Here is a 21,058-nt window from a genome sequence, read left to right on the forward strand (position 1 = left end):
GTTAGATGTGAATGATGTCCTCGTTAAAAGGTATATAGGAATAGATTTAGCTTTTTAAGTAGAGCAGATAACATGTACTGCTGACAGGAAGTCAGCCATATTACCATGTGTGAGTGCACCATGTTCTGTTTAATTGGTGTATATAGTGTTATTTGACTTTCTAACCTTAGCTCACATTTTTTAACCCAGACCTGCATAACATTATATAATTTTCACAATAAGTGTATTGTTACATGAAACTGTTTATCAATTTTGATACTCACCTCAGTTCTAGCATGTATATCAGCTCCCAAAGAAAGACATTTTTCCACTGCAGCAATACCACCATACCTACATGCATAATGTAGTGTTGTTCTGCCCTCCTATAAAATATAACAATGGTCATATTGTTCATTAATAGCGTAACTACTAAACTAAGTAAAGCATTAGCATTCTCTGGAGATAACATCAGTAGTGTCTACGTATAGTTTTTTTTGTGTGATTATGTCGTGTATCAGGATTTGAGATATGACTATTTGAAACACAATTATACTCATTTTAGATAATATATTTTCACTTCACTTAGGCACAGAAAAAGGAAATAATATGTTCTCCTCATTGAGTATTACCTTGTCTTTTGCTTCCAAGTCTAATTGTGCATCAACTAATTTTTGAATAACAGTCACATTACCTCCAGTAGCTGCACTGTGCAAAACAGTAATGTTGTCCTAATAATTGGCATAAAATGACATACTGATGACGGTTTAGTTGTAAATTATAATGCGTTATTTTATATAAAAATCACATATTGTAGACTGCCTAACGACCTGAAAAAAGAATGAAAACTAAATATGGTTGTTACTGCTAGAGAAATGAAAACTCCTGGCTGCATACTAATCTGCATAGTGAATTACCAATCATGGTATAATAAGCAGTGTCAGCACATGTAGACGGCATTCGAAAGCAACGACGCAGGATGCCATTTCAACCATCTTGATTCCTGGATAAAAATTATAGCTCGTAGTTTGCTGCTCGAGTAAATTCAATAATATGTAAAACCAACAATTCGCTGATGAGAGTTGCATGTATTTTATTAGCATCTCTATGATGGGATGAGTAGAGTAGAGTTAAGCTAATGATACACTTAGTGTGCCACTGATAAAATTCACATTGGCATTTGGAGTAGTTTGTGTCTATTTTCACAATAATTATTTAATATATGACCACTTATATCTAGTTGAGTAATGAAACCAGCTACTGCTACCATGTATTGTTTTCATGAGGTGTAGTGTTATATAAACACTTACCACTTGTTTAGCTACTGATGAAACCACCAAACATTCTTACCATTATTTAGTGTACCATGTACTGTTTAATTGGTGTATATAGTGTTATATGACTTTCTAACCTTAGCTCAAATTTTAATAACCCAAACCTACATAACATTATTGTATAATTTTCGCCATAAGTGTATTGTTACATGAAACTGTTTATCAATTTTGATACTCACCTCAGTTCTAGCATGTATATCAGCTCCCAAAGTAAGACATTTTTCCACTGCAGCAATACCACCATACTCACATACATAATGCAGTGTTGTTCTGTCCTCCTATAAAATATAACAATGGTCATATTGTTCATTAATAGCGTAACCACTACAACTGAGTATAGCATGAGCATTTTCTGTAGATAACATCAGTGGTGTCTTTGTGTAGTTTTTTGTGATTATATATTGTATCATTGAGTATTACCTTGTCTTTTGCTTCCAAGTCCAATTGTGCATCAACTAATTTTTGAATAACAGTCACATTACCTCCAATAGCTGCACTGTGCAAAACAGTAATGTTGTCCTAAATTGGCATAAAATGACATACTGATGACTGTTTAGTTGTAAATTATAATGCGTTATTTTATATAAAAATCACATATTGTATTGTAGACTGCCTGACTACCTGAAAAAAGAATGAAAACTAAATATGGTTGTTACTGCTAGAGAAATGAAAACTCCTGGCTGCATACTAATCTGCATAGTGAATTACCAATCATGGTATAATAAGCAGTGTCAGCACATGTGGACGGCATTCGAAAGCAACGACGCAGGATGCCATTTCAACCATCTTGATTCCTGGATAAAAATTATAGCTCGTAGTTTGCTGCTCGAGTGAATTCAATAATCTGTTAAACCAACAATTCGCTGATGAGAGTTGCATGTATTTTAGTAGTATCTCTATGATGGGATGAGTAAAGTTAAGCTAATGATACACTTAGTGTGCCACTGATAAAATTCACATTGGCATTTGGAGTAGTTTGTGTCTATTTTCACAATAATTATTTAATATATGACCACTTATATCTAGTTGAGTAATGAAACCAGCTACTGCTACCATGTATTGATTCCATGGAGTGTAGTGTTATATGACCCCTTATCTTTAGTTCAGTGATGAAACCAGCCACTGCTACCATGTATTGTTTCCATTAGGTGTAGTGTTATATAAACACTTATTACTTGTTTAGCTACTGATGAAACCACCAAACATTCTTACCATTATTTAGTGTACCATGTACTATTTAATTACTATAAAATATAACAATGTTCATATTGTTCATTAATAGCGTAACTACTATAACTAAATATAGCATAAGCATTCTCTGGAGATAACATCAGTGGTGTCTATGTGTAGTTTTTAAATACTTGCATCTTTAGACTTAAGTTTTATGTTGTTTTTTGTATTTATAGTATAATCTTACCTTGAACTCGATCGGGATTGATGGTTGGCAACTGGTTACGCTCTATGCAAATCAGAAATATATATACTTAACAAAATAATTTTTTTATGAAAACAAATTCTTTAATGATCTCGCGTGTAACTGGAGAATATCGTCATTTTAGATTTCTTTTATTTTGTGTGATTTTGGCGACTGGAAACAAAAACTATAATTAGTTGTTTCATTCAAACATCTTACCTGAACCTCATCACAAACTGTGACAGCGTGTCTCTTCTCAGTTATTCTGTCAAGCATTTCTTGTTAAAATGAAAGATAAACATTAAATACCTCTACTTTAAACTGTGTGACACATACTCATTGTCATTGTCATTCTTGTTTTCAATGCTGATAGTATTGTGAATCACAGATTTTCAGATTTGTAATAAACTGCACATGAACTGTGACAGAAACCGTAAAACGAAATGATCTTATGAAAGTTCGTGATATTTACATTGCACAAATACATTTATGCGTATTTATGGAATTTAACAAATGCACTACCGAAATACCATTTCTTTGAGTGATGTTACCAATGAATATGTGAACCGTATGTCCATGTCACTGAGACAACGAACAACGTTGTAAGACATTCAATTTAACCTAATTTCGATGAATATTTTTGGTGAAAAGAAATATTTTTGAATTCTCGTTGAAAACAGCAAGTTCGATTGCTTTGATACTATACATATTGTTCATTTTCTAAAGATATCTTCTGTTCTTTAATTGCAATGTGCATTGCTAACAGCGGAGCTATCTCAGTCGACAGGCTGCTTGTTTTGTACACTTGAAGATTATTTCATTATAAATTATTGCTATTAATAAAAAAGCAGGGTTCACCGACCTTGTTTTTGTGATAAATAAAATTCAATATCACCCACCCACTCGAATATAAAAACATAATGACATTTTTCTGAAACTTGACTAAGAATTATGTTATCTACAAATACAAATATCCGTGTATTCATGTTGCTGCATTCATGTTGAACTTTGCTTCTCGGAGATAAGATCATATACATGGATTATTATTATAAAATATCATAGATAATTAATATCATGATATTTCAGAGAACTTTCTCAAGTCTAAGAATACACAATATATTTAACACTCGCATGAAGTATTTGAGTGAAAAAAAAATGTAAATACATTGGGCTGTATTTATCAAAGATTGTTATTTATTTCCCCCATCATGTGTTGTCGCACTTTACATTACTTGACATTCCTGTGTATATGTCATAATTAAGTTCTGTGTTGTGGGACTTGAAAATTCATTTACATAATATGAACTTGAATATCGTTTAGTTATGATAACATTTCATCTGGTTAATAGTCAGAAAACATGAGCCTGGTCGTTATATTGATTGTGAAAGACAATATAACAGAAAACATGTACCTCTACACGAAATTATTTGTGTACTGGTGTTACTAATATGTAATGTTATTTTACCTTTAAATGTTGGTCTTCTTTTCGGGTCACCATTCCAACATTCTTTCATCATATTTGTCAGAAAAACGGGACAGTCATGTGGAATTTCATTCTCATCTGGACGCTGATTGTTAATAACTGCGAATGGAATTACATCTGGTTTTGCGTCTGTAAAACGAATTCAGGACATCTGATTACTGAATATTCAACAATTTCTAGTAATACATCGTAACATCAGGAAAATAACATGTAGATTGATAACAATATTGTGAAGCCAGAATGTATTCTCCCAATAGCAGTTTATACTCACTGATATAAGGACGCTTCTTAGTAACGATTTCCCAAATTGTGATACCAAAGCTAAACAAAAAGAACAAGAATATGTGTTTTTGAAATAAAAACAACAGTCATAGTGATATAAAAACTAGAAATATATTCTTAGCAAAATAAATGAATCACAAATCTGCCAACAAAAGGTAGTTGTACATTCTTATATCGTCCTCAATTCATATGCCAAATGCATGCAATACATTTGGATGAATACATATTGTGGAGATTGGACAAAGACAATTGACACATTTCAAATAATTCCCTGTAATGGACTATTAAATGTGTGTTGACCAATTCAACCTAAACACCAGTGGTAAAAATACAATTATACCTACAAGTCTGTCATTTCACTACTGTGTTAATTGGATGATTCATACCCTGGGATTTGTTCTACACAGTAATACACACGTTTATTATACATGTAACTACACATTAGCAGACTCACACACACTAAATACTGCGATGATAATTTCCCGTTTTCGACATTGTGAAATTCTTTTGTTTTTTGGGAGAAAAAAACCCTGAAAAAATGATTTGACAAGATAATTCAGAAATTTGTGTTAAGAATAGTACATAACAAAATGTATGTCCTATGCACCCATAAATAATTCTGATAATTATTGATTACACAAGAATATTACAGAAAAAATATAATTTGCTATATTCTCCATATTTTTGTCTTTAATTATGACTCAAAAGCTGAATGAAAGTAACAAATTATGTAGTGTATGAACAACAACTTCAATAAATATGATTTTATTTTGTTAAAATACTGTATTTTTCTGCATAAAAATGAAAGTCTTCATCGCAGTATTACTACATGTTGCGTTGTTGTTGATTTGAATATATAGGAAGTTTCATTCCCTTCTATTCTAAATTAATATTCTACGCATACATTGAGAATATACATGACTGTGCATTTTATCTCATTTATTAAACTAGTCTAGTAATGTTTATAAGAAGTACTACACGAGTTTAATAAACTCTAGATTTGATGGTGACGAATGTTGATATCCTATTTATGTGTACATTCCCAACTTTCTATATTTCGCCAGCACAAACTAACATTGTTTGTTTGCATCACCTAAGCGTCTTAGTTCGATCTATTTATTTGCGTACAAGGACGCTGCTCCTTAAACGTGACTCGCGCCAAGTTTATCAGCTGCGATTAAACAAATTATTTATGGACCAAAAATGTATTTATGGTCATATAAATACAGTTGTTGACTAGTTTTATCAACGGTCTTCACATATATTATCAGTAAATCGGCTCGTGAGGGGAACTATTTCGGGTGAGTTGCAGTGAGTTGCCCATGTGAGGTTGAAGCTATTCCCTAACGTGATTTAAAATGAAAACTCATATCAGTGAATGCATAAGATTCACTTAGTTCAATTACCCATCATAGACTTCGGTCAGTCAAAATGACTATTTTGAACTGTAGACATTAATCAGTGATTCTGCCGATGACGGAGAAAAAAACCCTGTCCGGGTTTCTAGCTTGGGTTGCTGTCGCTGGCACGGCAGCTGATGCCTGGCTGGTACGATAAGTTTTCTTATTTATTACCCCTGTGTCGTTCCCGTTTTGTGTGTATATTTTTACAACAAATAAAATGAACCAGGCGACACAAATCTGACCACTTTTTTTGTTTTCTTTGTGTCACCTTTCAACTGTATTTCGTTTCCCTCATGCATGTAGTGTTCATTTTTTACCAATGTGTTTATTTAAATATGGATAGAAGTAAGAACAGGCACACCAGAAGCTCGCCACGGGTTTTGTCTATTCAAATTGAATTTACCAGCATGGAACCCGCATTTGAAATGCTATTTGTGCTTAAACTGAGGCATGGGATGCTTTCCAAAACCACGTAAAAATCGCTGAGACTGACCACGTTGCACGTATTCGCAGCATAGGTCGCACGTCTAGTAAGATTGGTATAAGTGAGTGGTGTGTTGGCATGAGCAGAAATTCCCCAACAGTGGAGATCCCAAGGACCCCCTGCTGATCGGAGGCCATCCTCGCAGTGTGTTTTTTCAGGCGGTGGTTTACCCGATCATACCAGCAACAGCGAGGCTGGGCCCCTGGAGGTTTTTACTCCAATAGGGCCCATTGCGGGTCCCTCTGCGGACATGTCCTTGCACAGCGCTGGGTTTGTCTATGAGACTTTGGTTGAGGACCTGCCAGGACAAATTGCGTTCTCTTGCACATTGCGTAGACCAAATGCAGGGGGAGCAGGTTGCCTCCACTGCAGTTGCCCCTTGTTTTGGCAAGCTGGAAGAAGCACACCAGAAGGCTACACTTGCCTTTAGGTTGCTTCCTCCTGGGATACCTCCGATGCTAGCCTGTCCTTCCCATTATTTTTTGGGAGACAGCGGTGGCACAGGCTGGTGCTACCGGGTCTCTGCCAAGACCTAGTCTACAGGTAGCCAGTGGTCAGGCCTCTGATTTTGGAGGGGACCGAGCTGGGCAACGATTTGTACATTGACATTATACCCTCCCTGCACTCTGCCAGCAAGGAATTGTATGGACCCAGTTCAAGACCACAGAGTCTTGCTTTGCATGGACAACACAGTGGTGGTGTACTATAGCAACAAGGAGGGGGGACCAGATCCCCATCGTTGTCAGTCCTAGTGTGAAAAATTCTCCTTTGGTGCCTGGAATACAATGTGGAGCTAGCCGCACACCAACTTCCAGGAAACAGTCAAGTGGACGCCCTCTTGTTGCGGCTTCGTCTACAGAACACGGAGTGGCAGATACCTCATGGGGTAGCCTCCAGATTGTTAAGGCGATATGATGGTCCAAGGTTAGACCTATTCACCACATCCTGGACTGCCAAGCTCCTGACGTACACAACGCTCCTGTCGACTCCAGGAGCCTGGGCCTGGGACGTTTTCTTCCTTTTCCCTTGGTAGCGAGACGAGGTTTGCCTTCTATTGGGGACTGAGGGAGATCGAAATTTGCCATGGTCTGACTCCCTGCTTAATGTAGCGGGATCGACGACTGATGCAAGACCTTCACATTCATTTATCTTTCAGGTGACAGTGACGGAGACGCTGGTTGCTACCTTGGAAGCACCGATGGTGAGACTTGCTCCCTGTGTAGAGCCATCGATGTTGAGTACCGAGGTGTGATCGGTACAGCCCTTAGAGGCTTAACCGGTCCAATCCACCAAGACTTTGACGCAGCCTGAGTTCAAGGACAGACCTTGTTGTCTTTCCTTACCGATGTTAGTCAGTCTCCTTCCATGGTGGTGAGACGGCTTGAAAGGCCTGGATGTTAAATCTGCAGTTGCGGTGTACGACGCAGAAAGAGTCAGGTGGGAGGGGATGGACCGTGCTGTCTATCCCCCTCCACCAGGATTCGGGTCAGATGTGTCACATCCTCCTTTTGATCTCTCCTTAAGAGGATCAGGGGGGACAACTCACATCAGTGGCAAAGGGAGCGTCCACTTATGTAGGGGTACCCCCCTGAACAGGGACCTGTAGGGCGCCCTCTGCCAATTTTTCCACACCTCCCTCAGGCACAGTCGGCTTTGTTACCTTTGCTCCGCCGTGCCGTGCAGAGCGTTCCTACTTGTTACTCTGTGTGAAGGGGGGGCTTCAGTAGTGGTACCCCCTGTGCAGGGTGGTACAAAGCTAACACTGCCTCAGTGGGGGGGGGTAAATGTTGGAGAAACTGCGACACAAACCCACCTGCTTTCTGAAACTGGTGGAGCCCAATTGGCCAGTGAAGGTGAGGTCCTAATGTTGCTGGACCTTCTAGTCTAGACCCCAGTGGAGTTGGCAGATCTTCCGTATCTGTTGTCCCAGCCGGACGGTACTCTCCCAATGAGCCCAGCGTTGTTCCATTTTCACGCGTGGAGGCTGTCGGCAAACTCATGCAAGCGCTAGGCTTTTCTGGCGCAGTCAAATTTAGCTTAACAACAGCTTAAGTCTTTCTGAACAAAAGGGCTAACAAATCCTCAAGGCTGGAACTTGTCATCCTACTTCGAGCCCATGGGAAAGGTGGACATGAAGTATGTCACTATAAAAACAATTTTTTCTTTTGGCTCTGGCCTCAAGTAGGCGGCGTTCAGAGATCAGAGCACTGTCCTTCAGGAACAGATGTTATTTTGAAGACTCAGATGGGCGGTCTTGCCAAGAACCAAATTGCAGGGCGTGACCCAGAACCGATTGTTATCCCACGTCTCACTAACATAGTGGGCACAAAGGACTGTGTCCTGTCCAAGCTCTGAACTAGTACTTCGGTCAAACCAAGGTGTCTCAGGGCTAGCAAAGCCGCCCTGCCTTGAATATCACCATTTCACAGTGGATTGTTGATATGATTGTGGAAGTGTACAATTTAATGGCTTCTTCATCGTCCAGTTTGGAAAGTCCTCAGGTGAGGGCACACGAAGTGCTCAAAGTAGCCAACCCTTTGGCTTTTATGTCTGTTGACTCGCTCGAGCAGGTGCTTCGTGGTGTCTCAGAACGTCTTTATTAACTATTATCTGAGAGACCTCCTAGCTGGAGGAGGGTCCCTACAGCTTGGGACCAGTGGTGACGAGTCAGACAGTGTTTGTGGACCCATCCCACAGCACCAAGGAGCTGGCGCTGCTGGCTTCAATCTGCACTATCGAACCCAACTGATACACTGTTTTAATACATTAAAATTATTTGGGCCCTATTTTATTGTTCAGACGGCCGGCTTCTGTAAGCCTCCCTAAATTGGGGGGGGGGGGTCTACTCTAGAGGCACTCGGTCCCTGGAGAGTCACCTGATTGGTTGTATTCTAGGACAAACTCTCTATTTGGGAGTAGTTTTAGATTTTTCTTAGTTTGTTGAACATTTCTGCCTTTTTGTGTTGAAAAATGTGCATTTCAGCTGTCAAAGCTTCCCTACTTCCGGTGAGCCTGCTACTCTACTTGACAAGTAATGAATGAAATTTATTATTTCCACAGATTTTCTGGTAGTGATGTGGTAGGTGATGATTAGGTAAACAAACGGGTTTGTACAACCCTATTAGGTGCAAAAAATGACCAACTTGTTTACAATAGCGACAATCAGATAAATTCTAAAAGTAGTCCGGTACCATATCACACACATGTACTGATTATGAAATGCATATCACCACAGTGTTACGTAATAATGACAATGAGTTTACATATGCGTCATATGTATATGATATAATACAGGTACATACCTATATACATCGAATTTAGTATCTGCCTTTCTGTTGATATCCATAAAACATTCAGGTGGGATGTGAGTCGTTGTACCAACTGTTACTGATTCCGATGACGCTCTGCAATTTTCAGAGACCATTCTTGAATATTCATGCCATTCTGATAATCCGAAGTCTGAAACCTAAGAATTAAAGTCGGAGGTAATTAACAGTAAAATTATAATATAGCATCATGATTGTGATGAAGTTTATAAAGACAAAAAGTCACAAACAGTAATGCTAAAATTATGATTTACCTTCGCTGTAGGTCCTTTTCCAACAAGTATGTTGCCAATCTTTACATCTCTGTGTACGATTTTTGCAGTTACATGTAAATAATGTATTCCTAGAATGACGTGGCGCACCAGTTCCTCAATTGTTGACCAGTTAACATCATATTTAAGTTGGTATTCCCTCAATGTGCCATAACACATGTATTCTAATACAAGTGAGTAGTTGCATGGATGCATCACTACACCATACAGTAAGACCACATATGGAGAACGGATTTGAGTCAGTTTCTGTGCCTCGTCTTCTAGTATTTGTCTGTCTCTGGGTATTAAAGAAACCAATGTGTTAGGAAATATAATTTTGTAATAATGAAAATTAGACTATCGTACTGAATCTAAGCGAAATGCTTATAATATACAACTTAGAACTCAAACTCCTCTTTTTGTAAAAGTTGCACATATAAATACTCAACTCCTTTCAATTTGATTTGGTATCATTTCTATAATTACCGTATGGAAATTTCGAGATCTTTAAAAATCCGCTTAACAGCTACATCGCCAAAGATTTTGTGAGATGCTTTATAAACAACTCCAAAGCCGCCACTCCCAATACATACTTCCTCTGAAATTTCAGCATGGTCTATTATATGACCAGTGTAAGGATACGCTGCAGCCATGATTCAAATGAACTACAAAAGATATAATCAGGTGGTCAGAATTGTGTGCAAATAATGAAGAGGAATAATTAAATGTATCATTTTATGTATTGAGTTTAATAAACGAACTATTAATATATCGTTGCCACATGGCGCGTGTATTTCTGGACATTGGTATATTCAATTGTCAAAATTATTGACGTTGAATAAATGATTTCTGTTTTCAGTCATTATGCAATTATGTTAAATCAGGATTTGATCTGATTACATGGTACAAATTCTTACTTTACGGATTGTGTTTGAAACATGCAATATGATATTTATGTTTAGTGTTACCACTTCTTTTGGGAAAAGCGGCTGTATTTTGGATTTTGTTTTTTTATAAGTGTTTGCGGTAAACCTGGTAAACCCCAAGGGTCCCATCGAAATGTGCATAAACTGCATAGTGACACGCACATATCGACTGACATAATTTGGGGGTGGCAACAATATATTATCTAATGATTTGTGAGTTGCCCACTAAAGACGTAAAACCAGTAGTCAGACCAGGCAATGTTTTACACTTACAAGTGAACAGCCAAACACAAATGCATGTCCGATTTGAGCGTAAACTTCCCCTAAATAATGTCGGCCCCTTCTCATTATTATGTGTAATCGAATGCCAATACGACGCACACGTATTTAAAATACTTCAACCCACCCCAAACTATAATGATAATACAACGATATCACAACACAGTGGAAACAGTGGCTGGAATACACCCACTGACTTGGCTATACACTGGAGTATAGTTTCACAGCAACGTCCGGCTACAATACAATGACACTGTGTTATTTAGTATCTAGTTACTAGTATTTCTTAACGTTTAGTACAATGCATATACGAGGTATTATTTATAGGTTAGATGAATAATTGCAGCATGGTCTGGGTTACATATTTTATTATACATTTACGAGCAGCAACCTCTTCGAGAAATGGAGTTATTACTTAATTATCCTAGTTGGATTATTGAATCCCGATAGTAGCCACACTGTCAGTTCTAAATAATACTTACAATGACGCATCCTGTAGGTCAAGTTAAAAACTAATTTCTTGTAAAACATGTCTTTCAATTTTTATGCCGAATATTGTTGAGCTTCCATCTCGAATAAGTTTGGAGCATACCGTGGTGAAAGTACATGTAGGTATATAGTCCACATACCGCCATAAATGGAGTTCAGTAAAGCTGAGAACATGTCTTTGGAAAACATCTATCGATATGTAGGGATATGAATAGGGCTGTGTGTGTCGACACACTTTTAGAGTTTATTACGTGGCGACACAATTTCGGGTCTGTATGTGGTGACAGATGTCGAGTGACATGTATTTAGCGACACACCTCTAGGGCTGTGGTTACCGACACACGTTTAGGGCTGTAATCGGTGATACATTTATACTTCTAGGGCTGTGTGTGAAGACACACCCAGTGCTGTGAACAGCGACACACTTTTTGGCTTATGTGTGGCGACACGCTTTTAGGGCTGTAAGTGGCCTTTCAGAGCTGTGTGTCGTGACACAATTCCAGTGCTGTATGTGGCAACACACTTTAGGACTGTATGTGGTTGCGCTTAGGGGAATGTACGTGGCAACACAGTTTGAGGACTGTATGTGGTGACAAACTGTCATAAAATTGTGTCGCCACATACTTAGGGCTGCATGTGAAAACTCTTAGTTTTCTGTGGTGACAAATTTCTAGAGTTGAATGTGCGAACATACCTTAGTGGTCTCTGTGTGGACAAACTTCTTGGACTGTATGTAGCGACACACTTGTAGGGATATATGTATATGTGTTATTTAATTACAGTGGTATTAGAGGGCAGTTAGTGGGAAAAGTGACGGAAGTGCTATGGCAACATGCGGATGTATATGAATATGTGGAGAACCAGTGCAGTCGAACATAAAATTGATAATCGAAACAATGCCGATTTGGCTAAGAACAGAGGCAGATTAAAAAAATAGATAATATTACCCTCGCAAAGGCCCAAAGTAATTCCCATGACAAAAGAAAGGTTCGATTTTGTGTAGACTATAATCTAATTTAGTCCTTGGTAAAGGTGCGTATGGAGGAGGGTTATAAAACGGGAGTCCTTGGGAAAAATATCACATTTGTCAGTCGCCATTAAAACGTACTGACAAGTGTGCTAATTGGGAGGGATTACTAATGTTGAATGTTTTACTATCAGCAACAGGAGCCAGAGTATGAGAAGTGGATTTGTGTTAATGTTGTCCAAACATTGTCAAGAAATGGTAAATCTTAGTCTACATAATTACACTACGGCTGAACAACGTGGAATGGTAATGACTAGCGAGAGAATAAAAAGGCGATATTTTTAATGGGGAGTTCATTAAATCATGGTGTAGATAGCGTATAGAATATGTGCAGATAAATGCACCGCTGGAATGGTACAAAACATTCATTAGAAGGGCCATGGAACCATCTGAAACCTCTGTCAATAATAAACTAACGGTGCGAAGCGGTGAATAGTTTTGACGGAGACAACTATTCGTGAACCCGGAAGTGCGTGAAGAACGAAAAGTTACCCCAGTACTATAAATTGCTGTGGAAGTCAGAGTTAGTTCCCCGAAATGCGTGCAAAACAAAGAAAAAGAAATCTTGAACTTACTGAAAAACCAAGCCAAGACAAGATTTGGTGGAGAAAGAAACCTCCAGGAAACTAGAACGTCGAAGACACCAACCAAGAAACTACCATATCTTCACGATGAGTGTAAATGCCAGGGGGTACTCCCAATATAGTTAAGGTATACAGGTATGCACCTCAGTTGTAATGTTTCGAGGTTGACCCAATACTTTTTTACCCCTTCCCAATTTAAGATTTTCTGCCATTTTATACAAAATATTTTGGCGAAAAAACACCAGTTTTGGGGCTAAAAGCGCTCTCAGCGTTGATCATTTTGGGTCCAGTTTTCAACTTGCTGGGGAGTATTGCCACCCAAAATCAAAGTGAGTACCCCCGGGTTGTAAATAGCGCAATTGTATGGGAAAATCAAAATGGCTGCAGTGACGTCACGGAAGCGTACGTGAAATAGAGGGCTCCTTATTGTCCAGAGATTTGAATATGCCAATTGAATTACGATCTCTGCTTATTGTTCTATGGTCAAAATGGTCCACGTTGTACTATAAACCTGGTATCCTGGTACTATAAACTGCTATGGGGGTCAAAGGGATTTCCCCGGAATGCGTGCAAAACCAAGACACCGGGGGACTTAACGAAAAGCCAACACAATCTTCGGTGGAGAATGAAACCTTCAGAAAACTAAAACGTCTCTGTTTACCTCCATGAAGAAACCAACCAAGAAATCACCAGGGAGGTATCTTCACGATGAGTGTAGATCGGGGGAGGGGTACTCAAATACTAGTAGTTAAGGTATACGGGAATGCGCCGCAGTCTTGACCTCTATTTTTATGATCGGACAATCATTTTGACCCCCCAGTTTCAATATTTTCGGTCATTTTAATAACATTTAGGCAACGACTGGAAGCACTGCCATCCCAATTAAAAGTGAGTATCCCCGGGTTGTAAATAGCGACATCGTATCGGCAAATCAAAATGGCGGCAGTGACGTCATATGAAGATAGGTAAAATAGAAGGTGCTTTATTGTCTCGATCTCTGATTATTGTTTATGTAGTCAAAATGGTCCACGTTGTGTCTGGATATGTGATTTATTGCCAAACCTTTTATTAACTAATTTTGGAAATAATTTCAGACAACTTTGTCTTTTTATTATGTATATAGTGCACCGAATAGCTACTGTCGTACTGACCGACGGTTCACTAGAATAACCTGGATTCCAGTCTCAATGGAGGAAACAGCGAGGACGTGCTTGGTTATACTTCAGTATTTCGTTAAAAAGAGGGACACAGAAAACAAGAACTAGACGACGCATTAGCGTAAATACACGTCTCTAGAAATTGTGTTAATTTTAATTGTATATGTGCTGTTTGGCATTATGGTAATATCTGCGTTACGTTGCGGTATTGTACTACTTGCTATTGCTATTTAAAGAATACACGTAAACAAATGTGCATATGTGCTTTATGACCAGTGTGTGCTGGGAGATTAGTCAGAATGAATTATGGCTTTGCTAAGATTAAAAATAATGTGATATGAACGTGTAAATTAGTTTTGTTCCATCATTCTACTTTCTTTCATGTTTCAACCAAGGTATAATATTGCTGGTGCATTGCTCATAATGTATGCAACATTGGCATCGCCATTACATGAATTAAAAGTCTTGTTTTCATATACAATTTTAGTGAAGAGTGCCTTCCTGGCAGTTAATAATGTAGTGTTATTCATCCTCAATTGTATTTATATCACATTTAGCACATATTATCATCAAACGTCTACCTATTTCTATCATTAGATTGTGGTCACATATTTTTATGCACTTCCTATATGGTTTTGACATTAACATTAATTAAGTAGTTATACGTCCGAAATTTTGGATATTGCCCTGCCCGTTTATCTAATTCAATTTCGCTTTCCAGCTGTTTTACATAATAAAGCAATCCAGTAGCTTAATATTCTATTTATTGTTTTGCTCACAATGAATGTGCATCTATGTTTTACTGCGCCGTGACCTAGACTATGTTCTTTTTTTGTACACACTGTATACCAATACTTTGTAACACGATTTTTAATAAAGACGGAATGTGGCTGTCTTCCCAATTCCCCTCTCTTAATGATATACTTGTTGCTGATTGATTTACCTGAAGAAACAAGTCTGAGAACTTCAAATTTATTTTTTTAAATACATCATAAGCAAATCAACACAGTCAAGACACTGTTCCCTTTAAGTGCTCTTTAGACAAAACTTCGGATGATTATCTTGGAATTGCGAACAGCGTGAATGGATTATGTAAAAGATCTACCGAACACTATAACATGTATTGATTATCATGGAGGTTTGTACAGCAGATCTGTCGATCTCGATGGATTAGCGTGTGGAAATGATTTACCAGACAGAATTGTATGCCTTTCAAATCATTGAAAATTGCTGCAGTAATTTAATTATTTAATCAGCTCGAAACTACAATCCTTTAAATTGACCATTACATCTCTTGTCACCGGGTGAAGCTAGATACACTATGTAACAAAAAACAACTAGCCTCAATACTGCTACTGGATTGCGCTATGTTGTATAACATATACGGTATATATTGTTATCTGGATATAACATCAACTTATATATTATTGTTTCTGTCATATGAAGAACCCTCGAATTGCATTTAAAATCTGAGTTCTGGTCAAGCACTGGGCGAGTTATTATTGTATTTCGTACGTGGAGCTATATGTTAATTTTAACCAACACTGAAATTCATAAAAATAAGAGTTTGGATAATCCACTAATCAATGAATTGCGAATTGCAATGCAAACAGTCGCGGAAATTTTAGAAGTTTCCACAAACTTATTCTTTGAAGAAATGTCATATAACAATATAATTGCAACAACTTGGCCGGTCTGAACCCCAAAATTAAATGTTGGTCAAAGTTTGATTTATACTGTATTTTGAAAACGTCACAACAAAACAATATTATTATTTCAGAAGTAATTCAATCCTCAGTTTCAATATATACCCCGGTATATATATTCCCCACTTGTCGCCCCCCCAAAAAACAAAAAATACGCGGTCTATTTATAGTATTTAGTTACAGGTTAACCATTTTACCATATTCACTGCTCACAACCACGCATTTATGGAAGTGCTGGTATTTTCAAAAACTGAAATACAGTTTGAGATGAATAACTAATATTTGCCATATTGTCTCACTGTGATTGCTTTAGATGCTCAGTTATGTGTACTATTCAATCCAAGCAACGAGGCGTGTGCGTTACATTGCAATTAACGCGATAGAACTGACAGTTATAGGTACGTATTGTTTATTATTGTTAATTTGAATGAAATACCCAGTAATCTGACACAATCAGTCATATGGATATACAAGTCATGCATTGTTCGCATTATAGCACTGTTATACTGTTCATATCTGAAACAACGATTCATTATACAAAGTCCAATTCAAGAAGCCTGAGTTGCGTTAAGGTAGATGTCTACTCATGATTTCAAAAACCCAGAATTTCTTATTTTTTTAATACATTGTACTTCCAGGCAATATAAGAATATTGACTTTGAAAAAAATGGGGGTCACCAGGTTAATTTTCGAGAAAATCATGGTTGTATTTTAGTGGATAGCGGCCATTTTGGCAGTATTACAGTGCTTTTACCATAGGTTCCTATGGCAGAGATGTTATGCCATATCTCAAATTGTAGGCTGGTGACATAGGCTGAAAAAATAATATATTGTTAATGATGGCCTACTTTTTGTTTTCCTGATTTTTTTCAAAAATCTGGGTTTTAAAAAGTGTTGAAAAATGCAATTTTTGTTTAACATTGCGCTCTATGGAATTGTTCTAAAAATAGCTATTTTTGAAAAAAAATAGTACAAGTTTCTCAAAATACATCACTGTAACACACAATAGAATGCTATTTTATGGTGCCATGAGACAATAGCTTCATGATTTTACATAATAAACAATGAACATTGTCATGTGATTTATGACCAAATTTCTCAACAAATATGAGTAGGCTTCTACCTTAACACCAATCGAATACATATAAATCTGAATTTCCGCGCCAATGAGCCAAACAAATGAGTTTTAATTAATCAAAATGTATTCTATAATCGGATTTATTTGATAAAACCTATTTGAACTTCTCAAATTGCTATTAACATTTTTCATTAAATCAAATGTAGTTATAACGGCACATATTGTATGATAATGAAGTGGTATATAGTCTGAATGTAATGTTTATTTTTTTCATTATTTGAACCATTGATATGCACGTATCAAATGCGTACCAATGTGCTAATATAATATAATATGATATAATAATAATAATTGTTTACAGGTAAGAGTGACACATGTATTGCAAGAGAGAGTAGCAATATAGTACATATCAGTATCATATCAGGTCGGTGTTTTACAACTCATCAAAGACATAGCGCTGAATTGTGATGTAAGTGTCTTTACTGGAGAAGAAAAAGAATTCCGGGAGCAACGATATATTACACAGCAAATGTTAAACGAAGAAGGTCAATCACTCAAGCAGTATATTTAATAACAAACACACAAAAGCAAATAGTGTTACAATTATAGTTTGACGACTGCTATTTTAAGAGTGGGCTATTCCTTTATTGTATACTTATAAGTACAATAATTTGCTGTGTCATTGATTGAATCAAAGTATGGAAGTACCTCGGATGATTGAGAAAAGCACTTCGCAAGTGTTCGGTCCACATTCCAAATCAAAACCGACCAAGATAATCATATGTGGGCCGGTTGGCAGTGGGAAATCATTCTGTGGGGAAAGATTGTCCCAATATTTAACATCTACAACTGGAAATGTTCACAAACTCCTCCCTGAGTTCGAACCATATTTTAGAGATGGTATAGATGCGTATTATGCTAACAAATTGTCCCCTCTTGAGATTGGAAAAGCATTCTTCAATCACATCCGCATTAATCATGCGCCAAACACTAACGCGATTTGCGATGGCTGTCTAATTCAACCACTAATATATTTAAAAATATATAGTCCAGAATTATATCCCAAAATGTTCGAAGAATGGAAACCCCAAATACTTGATTTTTTCTCATCTTGCTATTACGTAATCATTTTTCTAAATTTATCATGGGCTGAATGTCAGCACAATATTATAAAAAGGGGTCGTGAATGTGAAATTCAAAATCTGAAGTCTCTGGAAGGTGTGCATATGGCATTTAGAGCAACATTTCAGGAGGTCACGCACTCACTTGGATTACCTGTACTTTTTTTGGATTCACAGATAACACCCGATATTTGGATCAAAATGTGCGAACCTACTATTGTAATTGAATCGTTGAAGAATCCAGTAAAACCAATTCCAGCTAACATTTCATTAGAGTTCGGAAACATTACACTATCATGGAAGATCACAGAACCCGATAACAACGCATTGTTGCCAGTAAACACTCCGGAATATCTTAAAACGTTAAAAGTAAATGCCATACAGACTCTGAATTTCATCTGCGCCTTTAATGTTATTCATGCACATGATCCCAATTTCCACATGGCAGCACTCGTTAATTTATGCCAACAACAAGGGTTTCAGTTAAATTTAGACTTACCAAAGGTTGAACAAATTAATTAACTTTAAAAATATTCCACTGATATTATTAGTAGTACGTGTATTAGTATAATTACCACAATATATTAGCTAATGTACTGTTGGATGTGGTATATATACTCCTCAGCAAAATGTAACACTTTAATCCATTACATGCATGTTTACAGCATTTGTATCTATTTTTAAAAAGATTTATATGTATTTTGATCTCTGATATGTTTTTTTTCATGTGCTTAATTTATATTGTCAGTACATCAAACAGCCTAGCCTAGCTGAATATATTTGCTTAGAAAATAATTGCACAATGAAATAATAATATTTATAATAATAATAATAATAATAATAATAATAATAATAATAATAATAATAATAATAATTATAATAATAATTATAATAATAATAATTGTAATACTATTTATTTTTGTTGCTCCGGGTGTGGGCCACGTACAATTTTTTTTTTCGAATACAAACTACTTTCATGTGCAAATATTCATGATTTGGGTTTATCTTCTTGCTTGTTAAGGTTTATTTATTTTCTGTATTTTGTGACATGTCTTTGCCTATTTATTGTGTAATGACTTTTACGATGATTGCATCCAATATTGAAATAAAGATGGCTATAGCATTGATTCATATCATTTTACTGTAGATGAAAGATCCTAAAGATGTTATATTTATATGCCTGTTCGCTTTTTTGCAATGCCTTTGACTTTTCAATATGTTTGTGACTATTTCTTTCTTTGCATATTGACTGTATCCGTGTGTTTGTGGGTTTCTTATGTACGCCGTGACAACAATTCAGTCTCTTGCAATGTTTCAGTCAATCTCTTTCTTGACTATATATCTCTTCTTGGGATGATATGTGACAGGTGTGGCATATTTACGATGGGGTTTACCATCAAAATCAGCTCAGGCAATTTTCACATTTAGTGTTCCAAGAACATTTCTTCGTTCTTGCTTTTTTGTATACGTATATTCAGTTTCCTCTGTTGGAATTAAATGCACTAGCCTCATTTATACCCTTGCATATTATTTTTATTTTATTACAAAAACACTAAAAAATAAACAAGAGACTTTCTGAAAATTTACGTAATGTCATTATATATTTTTGGTAACGTGTGTAATGTACCAATTTCAGGTTAACTTCAACTCGTGTTATTCAGGTACTCAGAACGTACACACAATCACGAAGAACTTGTTGAATTTTGTTAAGAGAATGCAGTAGAGTTTGATGTTATGTTGTCCGACTTTAGCTTCAACATAAATAAATCAGTTTCAAATGTTTATGTATAAACATTTTTATAACGAAATATTTCATCTGGTTCTGGGTCCAGCTTCGACAAATTGGACAGTTTGATAAGCAACTTCCACGGTAAATACTTTGGCAGTGCTGTCGACAAGAACACAGAATCCGGCTGGAATTGACACAAAGTAGAAGAGTCGGTGAAAGTAATTGCAGCTTCGAAGGATGAAAGGGTGGCGGTGGTATCAAAAGAGTAGAACTGGGGCAGTTACATGTGGTACTGTCTACACCAATCGGTCAGTGCCAGCAGACTAAGTGCACACCTGTCTGTGTGTACTCATACCAGAAGCTCTTTGCTGACAGCAACATTGGAGTTGAAAGTAATAATCCTGCACGCAATTGCTTGAAACCCATGCTAACTAAACAACAGTTCTGGCATATAGGACTGTCATTAATTGAGTTTATTAACTTTCGGGCAGAGCTACAAGGTTATTGTCGGTTTGTCGATACTGGTATGTCATTTCGCTAGAAGCAGGAAGTTAAAGAAATCGCTCATTAATTCGCTGACAATTTTATTTTTGGCTAAGAAGATATGACCAACGCAACAATTTTGCACACAACACTTGTGCATCTATTTTGAGTTGTGTGCATTGTTTTATGTGTAGGTTACACTCGGGTTGAAAGCATTCCATTCAAAAACATATGGATGGGAAATGTAATTGATGAATGAAATGGATTTAAACATTCAGTGCTGTTATTATTCGGGAATAATTTGATTTCGGGAACCAGTAAAAACGACATTAACATTACCAAAGCAACCACATAAAAAAGAGGAAACGAAAGTATAATCTTTATACCGCTCACAGTAAGGAAGATGTTATTGTCTGTTTACATAATCTCAATCGAGCTGAAGAGCATTTTACCACAGTGTAAACAGATATAAACAAAATGTTTACAAAGAAATATGTGCAAATCTTGTATTACACTGACGTCAAT

General features: G+C 36.9%; 1 protein-coding gene and 3 long non-coding RNA genes across 4 annotated transcripts; 2 read left to right on the plus strand and 2 right to left on the minus strand.

Moving 5' to 3' along the window:
- Positions 1–647: 647 nt before the first annotated feature.
- On the minus strand, positions 648–1,560 carry LOC146731534 (uncharacterized). Its single transcript, XR_014926953.1, has 2 exons — positions 1,490–1,560; positions 648–707 (listed from the first exon to the last, which is right to left on the minus strand). It is a non-coding gene; the product is annotated as an uncharacterized LOC146731534 (long non-coding RNA).
- Positions 1,561–2,806: 1,246 nt separating this feature from the next.
- LOC102801467 (ankyrin repeat and protein kinase domain-containing protein 1-like) lies at positions 2,807–13,361 on the minus strand. The gene is made up of 7 exons (XM_006824113.2): positions 13,251–13,361; positions 10,441–10,619; positions 9,958–10,252; positions 9,680–9,843; positions 4,480–4,529; positions 4,191–4,337; positions 2,807–3,002 (listed from the first exon to the last, which is right to left on the minus strand). Exons 2-7 carry the CDS (start codon positions 10,605–10,607, stop codon positions 2,866–2,868), a joined length of 960 nt encoding a protein of 319 aa, XP_006824176.2. The 5' UTR covers positions 10,608–10,619; positions 13,251–13,361; the 3' UTR covers positions 2,807–2,865.
- Positions 13,362–14,120: 759 nt separating this feature from the next.
- LOC144364573 (uncharacterized) lies at positions 14,121–14,897 on the plus strand. The gene is made up of 2 exons (XR_013422882.2): positions 14,121–14,224; positions 14,383–14,897. It is a non-coding gene; the product is annotated as an uncharacterized LOC144364573 (long non-coding RNA).
- A 1,498-nt stretch (positions 14,898–16,395) lies between these two features.
- Positions 16,396–19,448, plus strand: LOC144364571 (uncharacterized). The gene is made up of 3 exons (XR_014926981.1): positions 16,396–16,520; positions 17,562–17,669; positions 18,499–19,448. It is a non-coding gene; the product is annotated as an uncharacterized LOC144364571 (long non-coding RNA).
- Positions 19,449–21,058: the final 1,610 nt, after the last annotated feature.

The sequence above is a fragment of the Saccoglossus kowalevskii genome, chromosome 18, assembly GCF_978046115.1.
Source record: "Saccoglossus kowalevskii chromosome 18, keSacKowa6.1, whole genome shotgun sequence".
Classification (NCBI taxonomy): domain Eukaryota; kingdom Metazoa; phylum Hemichordata; class Enteropneusta; family Harrimaniidae; genus Saccoglossus; species Saccoglossus kowalevskii.